At 44.8% G+C, this 17,267-nt stretch overlaps 3 protein-coding genes across 4 annotated transcripts; 1 reads left to right on the top strand and 2 right to left on the bottom strand.

The window, feature by feature from the left end:
- Positions 1–436: 436 nt before the first annotated feature.
- On the bottom strand, positions 437–4,879 carry atp5f1c (ATP synthase F1 subunit gamma). Of its 2 annotated transcripts, XM_028043938.1 has the most exons (9): positions 4,800–4,871; positions 4,465–4,499; positions 3,342–3,473; positions 3,057–3,264; positions 2,835–2,978; positions 2,140–2,204; positions 1,893–2,048; positions 847–943; positions 437–592 (listed from the first exon to the last, which is right to left on the bottom strand). In XM_028043938.1, exons 1-9 carry the CDS (start codon positions 4,838–4,840, stop codon positions 589–591), a joined length of 882 nt encoding a protein of 293 aa, XP_027899739.1. In that variant the 5' UTR covers positions 4,841–4,871; the 3' UTR covers positions 437–588. The 2 variants fall into 2 exon arrangements, with proteins under 2 accessions (XP_027899739.1, XP_027899740.1); XM_028043939.1 differs by lacking the exon at positions 437–592 and having other exon boundaries at positions 843–943; positions 4,800–4,879.
- A 432-nt stretch (positions 4,880–5,311) lies between these two features.
- On the top strand, positions 5,312–8,635 carry kin (Kin17 DNA and RNA binding protein). Its single transcript, XM_028043937.1, has 12 exons — positions 5,312–5,526; positions 5,622–5,716; positions 5,792–5,835; positions 5,936–6,058; positions 6,131–6,315; positions 6,401–6,449; positions 6,543–6,588; positions 6,668–6,809; positions 6,890–7,021; positions 7,741–7,840; positions 7,912–8,012; positions 8,417–8,635. Exons 1-12 carry the CDS (start codon positions 5,413–5,415, stop codon positions 8,474–8,476), a joined length of 1,191 nt encoding a protein of 396 aa, XP_027899738.1. The 5' UTR covers positions 5,312–5,412; the 3' UTR covers positions 8,477–8,635.
- itih2 (inter-alpha-trypsin inhibitor heavy chain 2) lies at positions 8,557–17,055 on the bottom strand. The gene is made up of 20 exons (XM_028043936.1): positions 16,835–17,055; positions 15,630–15,662; positions 15,502–15,540; positions 14,887–15,059; positions 14,548–14,815; positions 14,373–14,480; positions 13,941–14,069; positions 13,740–13,856; positions 13,461–13,629; positions 13,263–13,388; positions 13,008–13,189; positions 12,631–12,816; positions 12,415–12,554; positions 11,400–11,572; positions 10,730–10,873; positions 10,546–10,659; positions 9,611–9,809; positions 9,370–9,542; positions 8,940–9,051; positions 8,557–8,834 (listed from the first exon to the last, which is right to left on the bottom strand). The coding sequence occupies exons 1-20, from the start codon at positions 16,928–16,930 to the stop codon at positions 8,687–8,689; spliced, it is 2,829 nt and encodes a 942-aa protein (XP_027899737.1). The 5' UTR covers positions 16,931–17,055; the 3' UTR covers positions 8,557–8,686.
- Between the last annotated feature and the right edge of the window lie 212 nt (positions 17,056–17,267).

Here is a 17,267-nt window from a genome sequence, read left to right as displayed (position 1 = left end):
TTCTGTAACCACGACAACAAGACGTTTTTACAAGTGCCAGAATCTGATCAGCATCTTGAATAGCACCTGAACGACTCCGTCTCTCCAACTGTACAGGAGCAGCAAAAGCAAAGGAGGTGGATTAGCAGCTGCTAACAGCTGATGGAGTTACTGTAGAAAATCAGCTCTGCTGCCTGGAAGTGTAGCTGTTAGCATGTTACAACAGTCTCCAGTCAGAGCCTTGTTTGGATTTGCTGCTTGCCTGACTGCTACTGGAGATCCGTCCGGCCCGCAGCATCACTACCAAAGTCTCTGTGGAGAAACTTGGATGATCAGTTATGATGTTTAAAATCTCTTTGGGATGAAGCGTTTCTGATTTAATGTGGACCAAACGTTGACAGCAGATTGTAATTTTTTTGTTTTATCTGATTAATGTCATTCAGAGACAGGAAACAGATCCAGGTTCTGGTTAGAGCTTTATTTTCTCCACATATTTTACAAACAGAAGCAGAAATCTTCATTAGACTCAAACAAATATCAAGTCTGCAGCGATGGAACAGAATCCACGGCCCGGTCCGGTCCGGAACAGAATCCACGGTCCGGTCCAGTTTATCTGCAGACAGACCAGAGCCATCAGAACCAACCAGAATCTGAGCAGAAGCTATTTCCTACTGCTGCAGCTAGCTGCTAAAGCTAGCCTAGCACCACACCGCTACGCCATGTTACCTCCTGTTAGTCCCTGAGTTCAGCAGGAGGAGCAGAGAACAGTTAGACATGCAGGAGGAAGTGATGAAGAGGAGCAGGAAGTGATGAAGAGGAGCAGGAAGTGATGAAGAGTGAACAGGAAGTGATGAAGAGCAGACTTACAGGGCTGCAGCTCCAGAGATGATCTCAATGAGCTCCTTGGTGATGACGGCCTGCCGGGTCCGGTTGAAGGTCAATGTCAACTTATCGATCATCTCAGCTGGAGCAAAACACAAAACATGGAGTCAGAGTGGAGGACGGAGCGGATTGGAGCGGACTAGAAAACATCCCACTCCATCAGAGATGATGGAGGACAGACATGTTGTCTGTTTCCATGGCAACTCCTCCTTAAATCCGTCCAGGTTTGGTTGAAGTTGTAGCATCGCCTTTTATTTTGAAGGGCCAACTTTTCAAAATAAAGTTGAAAAGTTGGCCCTTTTCAACTTTTATTTTGAAGTAGTTAGCAGACTTTTATTTTGAAGGGCCAACATAATCTCCGTGTTGTAAACCAGGGTGTGCAGCCAGTGGTTCCGGCCAGAACTGGCTCTTTGCACATAAAAAGTTCGACTGGACATTTTTCAGTTTTTTATGCAATAATTATGTTTAGTTTCTACAACAGAATGATACTAAAAGTACAAATCACTTTTATTTAAATTATTTTTCTTGCTCTGACGCTGGAAAATGTGTGCAAATATCAATTAATTATGAGAAAAAAAGTCAAATATTTAAACCTAAAAATAAAAAGTTTAAAAAACAACAAATTTCCTGTATTAAAAATGATAAGCACGTTTTCAGATGTGATGTTGGTAGAAACGGCTCTTTGGATTGTAAATGTTAGACATCGGGTCAGAACCATAAGTGACGGGAGAGAAACCCACTGGGATTCAAACCCCCAACCTTCCTGCTACAAGGCAAGGAGGGAAACCATTACATCATTTAATTTGTAATGTGGAATCTACATTGGAAATGATCTAGTCTAGGTTTTATTTTGAAAGGTCCTAATAATCCTGTTATCAAGATTTTTTTTTACTTGCCTCATCTATGACATATTAATGCTTTTATTTTGTAGTATCTCTAACCTTTCTAACCAAAGCCCATATCAGTTTGGTTCAGCAGTGTGCTCAGTTTCCTAACGTCCTAGTTCAATCATTCCAGCGGTGTGGCCTTACATGCGTTCTTGCTGGCGCTGTCCATGGCCGTCATCCTGGCACTCTGCTCGCTGGTGGACGATTCCTTCAGCGCCAGATAGAGAACGTTCACCAGAGCAAACTCCTGGTAGTTCCTCAGAACGTCGGCATCGATGTCGTCGTAGATCCCCAAGTTTTCTATCAGGAGACCAGACGACATCAGAACCCAACAGAACCCAAACAGAACCCCTACAGCACCGGGACCAGTCGGCAGAACGCGGGCCGGTACCTGAGGAAGCCACCGTGTCGATGGAGAACACGGGTTTCTGGTCCGTCTTGTAGGAGATAACGGACCTGCAGGAGCAGAACAGGTTCTGGTTGAAAACTTTGATCAGTTATTGAAATAATCAGCAAATAATGTAGGAACAGAATAACCGCTAACTGGAGCAAACGGCCAGAATATTCACATCAGAAAAGAGTACAAATAAAGAAATATGTCATTTGTATCCAAGATAAACAAAAAAAATTAAACTTTTTTCTGTAAATGTTTCAGCAAAAACTCATCAAGAGTTCGTTTAGCTTCAGCAGGTTTAGATTTACTAACGGAGGCAATAAAATGTTTCTCATTTCAAAATGGAAATTAATATTTACATAATCATCTCTTAATGTATTTCTAATATCATATAAAAAAGACTTAATAAAAAAATAAGTAATGAAAGTTTGTCCTCTCAAAGACAATAAACAGTAATATTTTAAAGAATATGAAAAACTGGAAAACATTTTAAATATCCAGAATAAAAACACAACAATCAAAATCAAATAACAGAAACCAACAAAAAACAGACTACGAAACGTCTCTAAAGAAAAATGCCTTTCAAAAATATTAATCCCAGGGACAGGAGTTACGGATCTCATTTTAATGCATCATATGATTTCATGGTTTAATTAACGGCTAGCAGCAGGCGTTCTGGGCCGGGTCGGTACCTGAATCTGTTGAAGACGATGGATCCCTGGTCGAACTCGTACCCAGAGTTCAGCAGCTCGGCCGCGATCACAGAGGCGTCGCCGAAGTTGGGCGGCTTACGGCCGACCTCCTTACAGTTCAGCAGGATATGCTTCCCATGAGTTCTGACGAAGAGAAAGTCGGGCAGAGGTCAGGCAGAGGTCCATCAGTACCTCCAGGTCCGGTTCTGCAGCGGCTCTCACCTGTACAGCAGGCCCCTCAGCTTGTCTCCCACGTTGATCACCATCACCTCCTTGCCGGCGCCGGTCAGGTTGGCGATCTCGCTCTTGATGGTCTTAGCCACGCCGGAGTGGATGGCGCCGCAGAGGCCGCGGTCAGAGGTCACGCCTACGATCAGGTGCTTGGAGGCCTTGTCCTCGGGGGCCTTGATGTCGGCCTTCTCATACAGAGCTGCAGGAGCAGAGTAAGAAACGCTCTCAGTCTGAGGCAGAGTCCGTTTGGACTGGAACCGGGTTGAGATGGCGTACCGAGGGCGCCGGTGCCGTATACCCGGGCCGGCTTCAGCTGCCGCTCAGCACGAGCGTACTTGGCGGCGGCCACCATCTTCATGGACTTGGTGATTTTCTGGATGTTCTTGATGGACTTCAACCGAATGGTGACTAAAAAAAAGTCAGTCAGTCAGATCCGTCACCATGACAACAACAGTTTGATGTGATAATTAATAACTAGATCTGCAGTTTAAAATCAATTTATATTATTTTTTAATTAACATTAAAAATGTAAATTAAAGTAAGTTCTGTTTATGAATTTGTTGGGTCCAGAAACTAAACATTTGGACGCATCACTCCAACTCCAGCATAAACGAACCAAAAACTGACATCAAGTCTCGACATTTATGAATTTTAATATGAAACCTGAATATTCAGCAGGCTCTAATCCAAAGATGATAAACAACTAACCTGAGGTGGCTAGCTCTGTTAGCATAGAGCTGAAAACTCACTTTATAAACAACCTGATGGATGCAGCTAGTGGGACGCAGAGGAAAGGAATCTAGAAAAGCAACAATTTGTTGGCAAAGCGCCTACAAAGTGGTTTGAAAAGTATTTATTTTACTGGATATAATTACAGGTTAGATGCTTCAACCACTTCCAATTCAAACTTCAGCAAAACAGAATTTAATATGACATATGCATAACTAAAAGAACACAAATTTTTCCTTTTTAATCATCTTTCAAAATAAAAACAAAGCAATCCACAATAGTCATGTTATAAAATTAAATAATTTCAATGTACAAATAAAAAGAATACCATTTGCAAATGAAATTACAGGCTGAGATAAACGCTAGTTTTACTGATTTATGCAGGGCCCCTGCCAGGGCCTATTGAAACGCCTGATTTCAATAAATCTATAATAGATCAAACTCCGATATGAAACTTCACCAAAACAGATCAACATAGTACAACTTTGGCCTCCACCAGGTGAAAACTCGCAGAAAACATTTATAGAAAGTGTTCCTGGGGCAGTTGTGTAAATGTTCAAAGCATTTCCCGACACACTAAAAGAGAGCTGAAATTAAACTGATTATACTTAGATTTATCAGATTTTTGTATTTTAAAAACATTTCCCCGCAGTTTAAGGGGATTACTTACTGTCCTTCAGGGTAGCCATGTTCCTGACCTGCCCACTGTGGAAACAAACACCGTCAACAGTTATTGTTTAGCAAGTACAACATGATAATGAGCTCATTATGATGTTAACAGGAGGTAAAAGTGGCTGTTTAAGTTTTAACGTTCAGGGCGACTACGTTAGCATTAGCCTCAGTTCCATTCATTAGCTGAGGCCTACAGGTTAGCGCGTCCTTCCGCTCAATAACTCCCCGTTTCACTGTCCTTGCAACCCGGACTGACTTCTGCTTCACGTCCGCTTGAACGTCACACATAGAGCAGGAAAAAATAAAGACTTTGGTGGACTTAAACAGGCTCACCATTGTGGGGAGAACACCAACGCGCTGGTCCTGGCGAACATCCTTACCGCTATGAAGGTCAGACAGGCAGGACTGCGCATGCGCAAAGTCGACTCAAGATGGACTAACGCTGCCTTCAGAGACAGACGAAAATGTTGGTAAAATGAATTTTAACACTGTGGTGCTGGTGAGTGAAATACTCTTTTTAAATGAAGTTAAATATTTACTCGGTTTCTATCATAAAATTAGTCTTTGAAATCTGGCAAGAGGAAGTGGAAGAAAATAACGGTTATTATTTATTTTTATTTTATTATTTTTTATTACCATTATCCATATTACGCCACACAAGGTCAACAAAGTGATTTTTTCATTCAGTCAATTCGATTCAAAAATACTTTAGGTGTAGTGCCAACTGATTTGGATTTCTGTGAATCTAATTTAACATTATTACCATTTACCCACGCTGATAAACTGAAAAATATAAATTCCAGGGCTTATGAATGCGGCACCAGTAGTCTCGCGAGTTTTCAAGTTCTTCGAGAGGTAATGGCTGCTAGTTTCCTGTGTTGTAGCGCTGTTGTCCTGTTTTCAACGGTGTAACGTCTGTTTTTGGGTCGTTTGAAAGGTGGTCGCCATGGGAAAAGCGGATTTCCTGTCCCCCAAGGCGATTAGCAACCGAATCAAGTCCAAAGGTCTCCAGAAGCTGAGATGGTACTGCCAGATGTGTCAGAAACAGTGTCGAGACGAGGTGAGCGTTTAATTAGCTTTATAGGAGTTGGTGTGTGATGCGTTCACTGCCAGCTGCTGCTGCTCTGACTTAAACATAACCTGTTTGTGAGACAGAATGGCTTCAAGTGTCACTGCATGTCCGAGTCCCACCAGAGGCAGCTGCTGCTGGCCTCGGAGAACCCCACCAAGTTCATGGACTACTTCTCCGAGTGAGTCCGTCACCATGACAACGCCGTAGCATCTGCTGCTGGAGGTCTGTTTAACGGTGTCGTTTCTCTCTACAGTGAGTTCAAAAGTGACTTCTTAGAGCTGCTCAGAAGACGCTTCGGTGAGAAAGTCACAGATGTTCTCAGAGATACCGAAGTGTTTCTGATTGGTCCCTTCTGACTGTTCTGATTGGTCCATTCTTCCGGTCCTCTGGTTTACAGGAACCAAGAGAGTCCACAACAACATTGTCTACAACGAGTACATCAGCCACAGAGAACACGTCCACATGAACTCCACCCAGTGGGAAACCCTCACCGACTTCACCAAGTGGCTCGGCAGGAAAGGTAACCGGTTCCTGCTTTGGTTCTGGGTCCGTCCGGCTCCATGTCCCACTAACCTGTTTGGGTCGCCGGCAGGTTTGTGTAAAGTGGACGAGACTCCTAAGGGTTGGTATATCCAGTACGTGGACCGCGACCCGGAAACCATCCGGCGCCAGGAGGAGCAGGCCAGGAAGAAGAAGCAGGAACTAGATGACGAGGAGAGGAGCGCCAAGTTCATCCAGGAGCAGGTCCGAAGAGGGATGGACGGGAAGGAAGCCGAGGTGAGTTCTGACCAGCCAGAACCCGACTAGATGAGCAGAACCAAAGCTGCAGAGATCATCCTTACCTCCTCTGTTTCCCCTGCAGGCCCAGTCTGTTTACACAGAACTCAAACGTGAGAGTGAAGAAGAGAAAGGTTGGAGTTTGTTCTGCAGGGCGATCCGGGTCTGAACTGGGCCTGAACCAGGCCTCAGACAGAACCTAATGTCTTACTGCTTTTCTCTTCCAGTTGCTTTCAACCTGAGCGCTCCGGTGGCAAGCTCGTCCAGGTCCAGGTACTGATACCCCACCGAGCCGTCATGGCTGCTTCCGCCCAACTTCCTGTCTTCAAACCCGCTCTTTGACCTCTTCCAGCTCGGTTCTGGGTGCCAGCTCGGTTCTGGGCGCTCTGACAGCTCCAGCATCCTCATCCTCGGTCAAACGGAAAGAAGCACCGTCCGGTTCTGATTCCAGAGGGGAGAAGAAGAAGAAATCGGCTCTGGAGGAGATAATTGAGGTTCTGGTGGTTTGTTTGGTTTCCACTGATGATGATGATGATGATGATGACGATGAAAGTTCTGATCATGTTCTCTGCAGATAGAGGAGAAGAAGAAGAAGAAGCAGTCGTCGGCGGTCAGGACTGATTACTGGCTGCAGCCCAACATCGTCGTCAAGATCGTCACTAAGAAGCTGGGAGAGAAATACCACAAGAAGAAGGCTGTCGTCATGGTAACAGCTGGGCGATAAATCAGTTTTATCGATTAATTGAAATCTTTGGTTTTTACAGAATCTGGATTTTTTCCCCACCTATTCTCTCCTCTGGTTCCCACAGATCAGAGTGATGTCACGGCGGCCATCTTGGTTGACACGCTGTTTATTTACAGTTTGGATTCAATTCGACTTTACGAAGAATATTAGGGCCATACTACAAATTTTTTCAATTATGAGAATAAAGTCTTAAAGTAGTACTTTTACTATAACTCTTACACAAAAAACAACATTAAAATGAGGAATATTTATCATCTGTGAAGTTATATTTGGTTTTACAGAAAAGGAAACTTTTAACACTCCAGCTTCAATTATTCTCAGTAGCAGAACTTTCAAATAAATTCAGTTGTTTCCACCACAATCGTTTCAGAGAAAGAACCAGACAGTTGCAGCAATCGCATCATTTTAAATAAATTTAAGACTTTCCTCTGGTAAAAGTTGTCTTAATTCTGCTGTCATAACTATATTCTCATAATTAAAAAAACTCAATTTTTTTGCTGTAAACTGACAAAAGGGATGACTGAAATAAAAGCAACTTTTTAAACATTTCTGTAATTTGACACTTCATTTTTAGAAAACAAGAGGAAAACCAAATTAAAATCTGATCTTGTCTGAAATAAATCTAGACTTTCTTTCAGAACTGTTGTGGTTCTGATCCTGTGGCTCTCGTCCGTCTGCAGGAGGTGAAGGAGAAATACGGCGCCGTGGTGAAGATGATCGACTCCGGGGACAAACTGAAGCTGGACCAGAACCACCTGGAGACGGTCATCCCTGCTCCAGGTCAGCCGCCGGCTCCAGCCCAGCAGGTTCTGATCAAATGATTCCAGGTTCTGACGTCTGGCCTCCTGCAGGGAAACGGGTTCTGATCCTGAACGGGCCGTACCGGGACACCGAGGCGCTGCTGGAAGGGATCGACGAGAAGAAGTTCAGCGCCACGCTAACGCTGGACTCCGTAGGTTCCCCTCTTCCTCACCCAGAGCTGGATCATGGTCACGTGTTTCATAGACAATAAATCAATATTATATATCGCTACAGACACATGATCAATATCTGCAGATAATACGTCCGATAGAATATTCAATAATTTCACTGAACTCTGAACCAGAACTAAGAAAGGTTGGTGGGATCAACTAACTCACTCACTCCCTGGTTGCCTAGCAACAGTCTGTAGAGTGACTTTAGCAGCAGCAGATTAAAGTATAGAAAATATTTAAATCTCCAGAGATTATGACCTAAATTGTCTCCTCATCTGTAGTAAAACCATCTGAACTAAAAGTTCTGTTTTCTTCAATCGTGGAATATTATCATAAATATTCAGATTTTTTTTAAGGTTAAATGTTTGTGTCGTGTCCCCAGGGGCCACAGAAAGGGGACATGGTGGACATCGCCTACGAAGACTTTTCCAAACTGGCCTGAACTGGAACGCTCGTCATGCTGCGGGACTCTACCGTGTCAGAGTTAATTCCCAGATCTGTACAGAAACAATCAGGAAGAAATGTTTGGTGGAATAATTTTTATTTTTTAACATTAATGGTTGAAAATGTACACTTTGTTCTAATAAAGTCGGTAGGTTTCTCTGTGTGTTCTGTAGAAAATGATTAGAAATGAGAGTGGTGGAGAAACTGATTAGACCGTCTGAAGGAAGCTGTTCAGATCCGGCATTATGTAGTCGCCATAGCGACCGTCGATGAAGCCTTTGCCGCTGTTGTGGACGAACCAGCAGTAGACGTTGGAGCCGCGTTTCCGGTCGTGTCTGAAGTCCTTCTGCCAGCCTCTGAAACACACACACAGTAACACACACACAGTAACACACGTTCCTGACTTTAGGTTAAACTTCAGTCTGGGTTCACTGAATGCAGCCTTAAGTAACAGGAAGTACCTGGTGACCCGCAGCGTGTGACCTTTCACCTCCATGGTGGCCTCCTCCTTCAGCGGGTCGGGTCCTTCATGGACATCGTACACGCTCACCTCAGGCTCTCGGGAAAACTGCCCTGTTTTACCACAAATTATTCATTTATTTCAACTCAAGAATGGAAAGCCAAGCTCTTTAGGAATAAAAAACTCAAATTTCATAATTTATATCATTTTTCTTCTAATAACTTATTTTAACCCCTTTTAATCTTCCAATAATAAGTCATTCTCACTTTTAATTGCAGTACTACTACTGACCACTAGGGGTCCAAATGCTTTATGCTGTGGTTGATTTTTTGCTCTCACATTATGAAGAGAATTAAGTTTATGTCATTGTTATTAAATAATGAGGGTTATAGAGGTGAAGGCAGAGCCTCGTCCAGGACTGGGAGTCGTACCTATGAGTCCGTGGACCAGTGGAGAGTACTGGTTATTACTGGGAATGTAGAGACCCAGGAAGTCCACGTTGACCGGATGTTTCCTCCACACCCGGTGGAGCAGCACCGTCACCCGGATGCTGTTGTCGATGGTGACAGTGACGTGGGAGTTCTTTACGATGGAGATCGTGACGCTGTAGCAGGAAGCAGAACTCTGAGGACCAATCAGAGCAGAGCAGGAAGCTGGTGGAGGCGGAGTTACCTGTCCTGGACGATGTCAGCCGTGGCGCCCCAGGTGAACGAGTGGCTGCTGCGGCCGTCGGCCATGGAGATCCGGTCGGTGCCGACCTTCACGCTGACCCCGGCAGGCTGGTGGTAGACGGAGATGATGCCAAAGTAGGAGCTGACTCTGTTTTTGTGAGGCTGCTTGGAGCTGATCAGCTGGCCGTTCACCACAACACCTGCACACAGCATGGAGGAGAACCCCAGGGGTGTACTAACTTTATGTCAGCTCCAAAGTTCTCATGGAACAAAAACATGTTGTGTTTAAAAACTGAAATTACAAAAATATTGTGATTTCTTTGCTATGAGATTAAATAAATCCAAAAAGTGTTTTTTCCTTGTTCAATGAAAAAGTCCAGTTTGCTTTTTATTTTGATCTCTATAATATTTCATCTGTTCTCAGCAACAAAAACAGAATCTGGGTCAGTGTTCATCTGAAAACACTTCCTGTATCAAACCATTTTGTAAGTAGAATTTTAGTTTTGTCCAAATTTATTGCTGAATTGTGGTCAAGCGGGCCACTAAAAGCCCAGGAGCCCTACTTTGAGCACCGTTGGGTTAGATGTCAGTTCTAGGAGCTGATGGAGGGAAAACAACTAACATGCTGCAGTGGTGTTATTTCCACTCTACCACAGCCTGACTCGGTTCTGGAGGAGTTCTGGTCCGCTCTCCGGTTGCTTCAGTTCATTGAGCTCAAACTGAATCTGAGGTTTATACTTTGACTAGGCCATTGCTGCACCTTCTCTTGTAGATCTGCTGCTGTGTTTGGGTTCATGGTTCTGTTAATGACACAGTTTGGGCCGCTGTTACCCACCTAGAAACTTTGTTGCTACATTTAGCAACTTTTAAGAGAAGAAACCAAACCGGGCTTTCTAACGACACCAAAATACCAAAACATTTCCAGTTGTCCTGCACCTGTTCCCATGTCAGACACCAGGCTGAGGATGTGGCCCGGTTTGGAGTCGATGTTGAAGCAGACGTCCATGTTGCTTCCAGGCAGGCGGATGATGAAGTGAGGGTCTCCGTCCACTGGATGACAAACAAAGACTCTGAACATGGAAACTTGTTTCTGCAGCCTGCAGGTGGATGCAAGTCTTACCCAAGTTAACTGTTGGAGGCAGGGCCGTCTCCAGGGGGCCACTCAGGACCTGACTGGAAGGGGTCGTGATGGGGACTTGGACCCAGGGAGGCGGAGTGGCGTAGAGCATGCTGATGGACGGAGGACCAGACAGAGTTTGGACGCCTGCATTGGTCACAATAATAACATGTTTATAATCGACATGCAGAGAAATGTTAGTCAGCTTTAAGTTTTTTTCTCAGCAGCTTCTGGAGGAGGAGACGTCATGAGGGACTGATCAGCCAATCAGAAGCTCTCTTCTGCTAACCTGAGAAATAAGTCATTGAACACCCAAAGTAAATTCAGTTCAATGTTTTTTCTAAACACTTTGCTTAGACTCTGGAGGAAATCCAAAACATTCTGGTACTGTAGGTATAGTACATCACTGTTCCTCTGAAACAAGCAGTCAGTTACAATAAAAGACCAATAATAATCACTATTAATTAATGACTGAATATTTGAAAGATTTCTGAATTTTTAAACTTTCAAATTAAGATTATTTGTAGAGGAAACATTCAACAATCTCGACTCTCCAGCAAATCATTTGTGTGACGTTTCAAACTCGTTTTGACTGGACTTGAAGTCTTTAAGTGGAGAAACCTTGTGTGTGTGTGTGTGTGTGTGTGTGTGTGTGTGTGTGTGTGTGTGTGACCTGAGCAGCAGCCGTGCCTGGGGTCCCGGGCCGAGTCGGCCAGCAGCCTCTCGGTGGCGTCCTCGCTCTCCACCAGCAGGGCGGTCAGCGGCGTCACAAAGCTGTGCTGCAGGGCCAGCTCTGTGATCTGCTTGGTGATTTTTCTCTTTTTTCCAACTGTTGTAACCAGAGACCTGCAGGGGGAGCCAGAGAGCAGCTGGTAAAGACAGATAACCAACAGAATATTTAGAAAATAAAAAGCATGCTGTGTTGTTGTGCAGAGAGGTGAAGGCGTCTGGTTTGACCCTGGAGGTCAGGGTCCTGTACATGTCCTCTCTGAACCAGCTGCTGGACAGATGGACTCACACTGACTCTACATTCAGTAAACTTTGGTTTACTGAAAGGTTCAAGGTTCACTCAGTCAGACTGATAAGCTGTTTGGTTTTGTGCATATGGACCAAACATCAACACTTTGGTTCTTGGTTGGTTCTTTAGATCCAGATCTGCTAACCTCAGTCTGGCAGCCATTTTGATTCCAGACCAAAGAAGATTTCTCCTTCAACCCTTCCAAACAGACATACTGGTTCAAGGTCATGACCTTTTACCTTTAACCCAAATGAGGCCTGAGGTGAAGATGTTTTTATATATATTTACAGGGACAGTTATCAGGTTTTTTGGGTTACTTATTTGCTTTTTTGAAGAATCAACACAAATTTCTCATTAAGAGAAAATAAAGAGGAACTATAATGCAAAATTCACATTTTGCACATTTTTGTACTTTCATTTGAGTTTCTGCTGTTTCTAAAAAGCGTTCAGATTGTGCATGATGTCTGGAAAATGAGCCATTTTAAAAACCTTCACAATGTAACATCACAAGTCAGCAGGCACTGCCTGTTACCAAGCAACCCCACTGAAGCTCAGCCGGTTACCTAGCAACACAAGAGGAGTTCCAGCATGTTTGGTCAGCTGGTTTTTCCATTGTACTTGCTGTACAATGTACAATATCCGTGTGAACATGTGATGCTGTGGGCCTCACCTCTCCCTGATCAGCTGTTTAATGGTGAGGTAAGCCCACATCTGCCTGGAGAAGCCAGTGAAGGAGTGCTGCTGCTTGGCCAGCTCTAGGTCCAGCTCCGTGATATCAGCCTCCGTCTCCAGGTTGAGCTGCAGGCTGGCCTGCAGGACAGAGACGTGGACATGGACGTCAGCAGGTGTCCAGAGCCCCAGTGACGTCTCGGTGCGTCGCACTCACAGCTGAAGCAGAGGTGAAGCTGGTAAGCGTGTTGCTGTCTGACAGCTGCACCTTCCCGGCCACCACCAGCTCCGAGCCGCCGAAGAACTTATCGAAGTGGCTCTGGGTGACGTCGGTCACCGTTCCCTCTGGGAAATGGACGGTGACCTTCTTCAGCAGGGGGGACGACACCTGGCTGTAAAAGGCCTGCAGAGACAGGGGAAGACAGGGGAAAAGACTTTTTAAACTTCAAAAGTTAGATTCTGATCTTTGGGTTAAATTGAACTGTACAAGAGTAGATTAGAGTGGGTTGGTAAAGTCTGTGGGTTCAGCAGTTACCTACTGCTAATGAAAGTAAGGCATTGCTTAAGCAGGTGTTGTGTAATCAACTGTCTTACCCGGATCTGCTCAGCTGCGTCGTGGTTGGCGTAGATCCTCTGGGCCATGCCCCTGTTCTCCATGGCGATGCGCTCCAAGAAGTCGTAGTCGACGTCGAAGCCGATGCCCAGCGAGAAGAGAGAGAGCTCATCTGTCATCACTCGCTTCACGTTCTTCTGGATCTTACTGAGCTTGATCTCTCCTGCAGGGAGCCCATGTTGGATCAGAACCTGCTGCCTGAGGTTTACGGCTCTTCGGTTCCGGCGGTCTCCTACCTACGGTGGGATCTCCGTCAGACACCAGGATGATCATGGAGACGGAGCGTGGGTCAACGAAGCCCTGGCTGTTCGCCCTGACCAGCATCTGAGCAGCTCGGATCAGCGCCTCGTTGATGTTGGTGCCTGTCAGGAACATGGTCAGCTGTTAAGGGAGCGGCTCCTGGCCCGGCGCCGGGTCACACTCTGCCTCTATACCTCCGGTGGGTTTGATGTTCTGGACGTATCGCTTGGCGTCGGCCACCTGCAGAGGAGAGGCGGGAAGCAGCTCCTCACTCCAGCAGCGCACGTTGTGGTTGAAGTCGATGATACTGAAGCGGTCTTCCATCTTCAGGTCGTCCAGAATCGCCTTCATGGCTTCCACCGTCTACAGCAGAACCTCGAAGCTCAGTGTATTCTGGGAAACGGCCACACGGTGGCAGCGCTCCACAGAAACGGGAAGAATGACGACTTTAGAGGTCAACAGAGGTCACTTACTTGCTTCATCTTGACCCCCCACATGGAGCCACTGACGTCGATGACGAAAACGATGTTTTTAGGAAGAGGAGAGAGGTTTGAAGGAGCAAAGAAATGAACAAAATAAAGATCTGACACCTGAAACAGAGAGTCATGATCATAATCATCTCTGTTTATGTTTGAGGAAGCGGATGTTATTTCCTGCTTTGGGTCAAAGTTCACCTGCAGCTCCCCGGCGTTGCTGTCTCTGGTCACGTCATATTTGACAGAGAAGATGCCGTCGATGGCGCTGCCGGAGCAATTCTCACATTTTCTCTGCTGATGCAAATTTGGCTTGAAGACAACGTGAGCCTGAGAAAAATGTAAAGATTATAATTTCTATTTATAATGCCTGCAAACATAGAAATATTACGAGCTTCAGCCTTAAATGCATAAAATATATGATGTCCACTATTAACCACAGTGAATTAGTTCATTAATGTTATTAATAGTAGTTAATTAATATTTATATATTTAGACCATGCAATAAAGTAGTAGCAGTACTTGTAGTAGTACTAGCAGTAGTAGTGGTACTAGCAGTAGTAGTACTAGCAGTAGTAGTAGTAGTAGTAGTAGTACTAGTAGTAGTAGTAGTAGTATTCTCTTCCAGGTTACCTTGTCTTTGGTGGCTGTGACTTGGATCAGATTTGCAAATCTCTCTCCCAGAGTGTTTGGCGTTTCCAGCTTTGAAATTCCCTTCGGCTCGTAGAGGTAGACGTCCACCTGGGCAGGAGTGGGGTCAGAGGTCAGAGGTCAGCGGAAAGGTCAGTGTCGGGTGCGGGTCTCTCACCTGGAAGTGCGGAACCGGCCGTCCGGGCTGCAGGAACAGGTTGTGCTGGTACATGCCCAGCCGGCGCTCCATCATCTCCTGGTAGTGCAGCTCGAAGGCGACGTTGCTGCCCGGCGGGACGTGGACCTCCGTGGTGAAGGTCTCCAGTTCCTGGGCGTTGGTCCTTACGATCCCCGCCGCCTTGTTCCTGGAGCTGGCCTGGGCGTACAGCCGCCGGGCCAGCGCCTTCTCCTTCACCGAGCCCACGAACGTGATGCCGTTCACGTTCCTGCAGAAGGAGAAGAAGAAGAAGTTGGCCTCCCGTCTGCGAGCTGGCGGAGGACGCTCCGTCGGTCTCACATGGTGAAGTTGGAGATGAACGCCCGTTTGGGGATCTGAACGTTGAAGCCGATGCTCTGAGCTCTGGAGCCGGAGTTCACCACCGAGCTTCGGACCGAGGTGTGGGCGAAGCGGGACGTGATGCGGCTCTCCACCCGGTAACTGTTCACTGTGATGTCATCGCCCCGGACGGCCTGCAGGCGTGGAGCGGAGCACAACGCACCGACAAGGAAGAAAAATGGAAACAGAAAATACAAAACTGTAATTAAAACAAAATAAAGTTAGAGAAGAAAATAAAGAAGCGTGAAAAATAAGAATTCTAAAAATATATATGAAAATAAAACTAAAAGTTGGAGCAGAAAATTTAAATATATATATAAGATAGATATATTAGTGTCTCGTTACATTTCTTCACTTTTTAGTCTCAAATGTGAAAATAATCTTTAGATTTTGTTTCCACGCCTCCTAACATTGACAATTAATATAAAAAAATAAAAATATGTCAAACAAAGGGAACTGGACTCAGACGTTCAGTACCGGCGGGTCAACGCGCGGCCTGTCACGAGGAACTCCTCAAACAGTCAGATATTGATTACTAGATAAGACTCAACTCTGCCACAGTGTTCGGCTCTTTACCTCTACGGTCTGGTCTTCGTCGCTGGTCAGCGTGGCTCTCTGGAACCAACAAACAACACAACATGAGTCAGCAGCAGCAGGCGGCTCCCAGCGGCCCACTGGGTTCGGATCAGAACCGAGGAACAAACCTTCTGCCTCTCCTGATGAAGGTCGACTCCAGGCTGGTGGACAAAACAAAAACAGACGAATAACAAAAAATCAGAGCTGTGAAACACAAATATTAGAAGAAACATTTTAAACTGATTTTTATGAGTTGAAATAATAAAAATGATTCTGTTTAATTTGATAAAAATGATATTTTTGTTTGCAGATGAACAAACTGAACCAGAATAATGAGAGCTTTGAGTTTCACATGATTCTGATTCTCTGTGTCTGAAGGAAAGTTTTACTTTTACTTTGTTTTCTGTTTCTGGTTGATCTTTCCTAAATAAAATGTTTTATTACATTTTATCTTAAGCATTTTGGTTAACTTCTCAGAAAATGTGATAAATTCAAGAATTATGTATATTTCAAAACTGACGGAACATCATGCTACGTTTAACAGGAATAAACTAATATAGTTATCATTCAGTTGAGAGAAGTTCTGGTTTCATTCACCTGAAAAACTTTATGAAAATAAAAAAAAACAACTTATAAAAGTAAGTTTATTGTACTTTTTCCTTTTATTTGAGTAACATTTTAAACTGTTGATACTCTGACCAGACTGATTTTAGACTTCACAGATTGAAACATCAGATTTATGTAACTGATTACAAAGTCGACCTTTGACCTTCAGAGCCACATAAAGCTGGTTCCAAAGTGGGCCTTCTCCCAGCTGCAGAACATTTCCAGGACCAGAGACTAAAGTCTCAGATCAGAGAAACTCATCCAGGCTTTAGTTTCTCTTTAGTGGCTTTGATTCCTGCAGCAGCGTCTTCACAGGTCTGATTGACAACCCAACGGTCCAGAACGCTGCTGCTGGAGTTCTGACTAGAACCAGGAGGACAGAGACACCACAAAGTTCTACACCACCTGGTTCTACACCACCCGGTTCTAAACCACCCGGTTCTACACCACCTGTTTCTAAATCATCTAGTTGTACACCACCCAGCTCTACATCATCTAGTTCTAAACCACCTGGTTCTACACCACCTGTTTCTAAATCATCTAGTTCTACACCATCTAGTTCTACACCATGTCTGCATATTAAATTAACAGTCTGCTTACTGTGATCCCCCAGGTTTTAAACAGGAAGATAAACTGATTATTTTGTTCTTGGTTTTCTCTTGTCCTGCTTGTTTTCTCTGTTTGAAATAAATTGATTAATTTTAAATAAATTCCTGTGCAGCCTCACCTCCTCGTCCTCCCAGTCTCCGTTTATCACAAACTCAAAGCAGCAGCTGTGATGAAGGAGCAGCAGCCCCAGAGCGAGCAGCAGCGGACGCCTCATGGTTCTACGCTCATATTTCTACACAAAACTAGAAAGAATAAAACAAGAGCAGCGAGGAACGGCAGCGAGCTGAGAGCCGAGGTTAAAATCCACCAAACTGATCCGATCGACTCCAACCCGGTCAATATTTACTGAGCTGCACGTAGGAACACAGAGGGGAAGCAAACTTTGACCCCTGACCTGGAGGCGCAGGACGAACGGCTCCCTGTTAAACACACAGGTGTAGTGCTTCTTTTGACCACAAGATGTCGACAGAGGCTCGCTTAGAATCTAAATCTTTACGCTGCAAAAGCACGAAAACTAAACAAAACTTTTATCTAGTTTTCAATGCAGATAT

This window comes from Xiphophorus couchianus, chromosome 17 (assembly GCF_001444195.1).
Source record: "Xiphophorus couchianus chromosome 17, X_couchianus-1.0, whole genome shotgun sequence".
NCBI lineage: Eukaryota > Metazoa > Chordata > Actinopteri > Cyprinodontiformes > Poeciliidae > Xiphophorus > Xiphophorus couchianus.
Note: the sequence above shows the minus strand (reverse complement) of the source record. Positions and strands in the feature narration are given on the sequence as shown.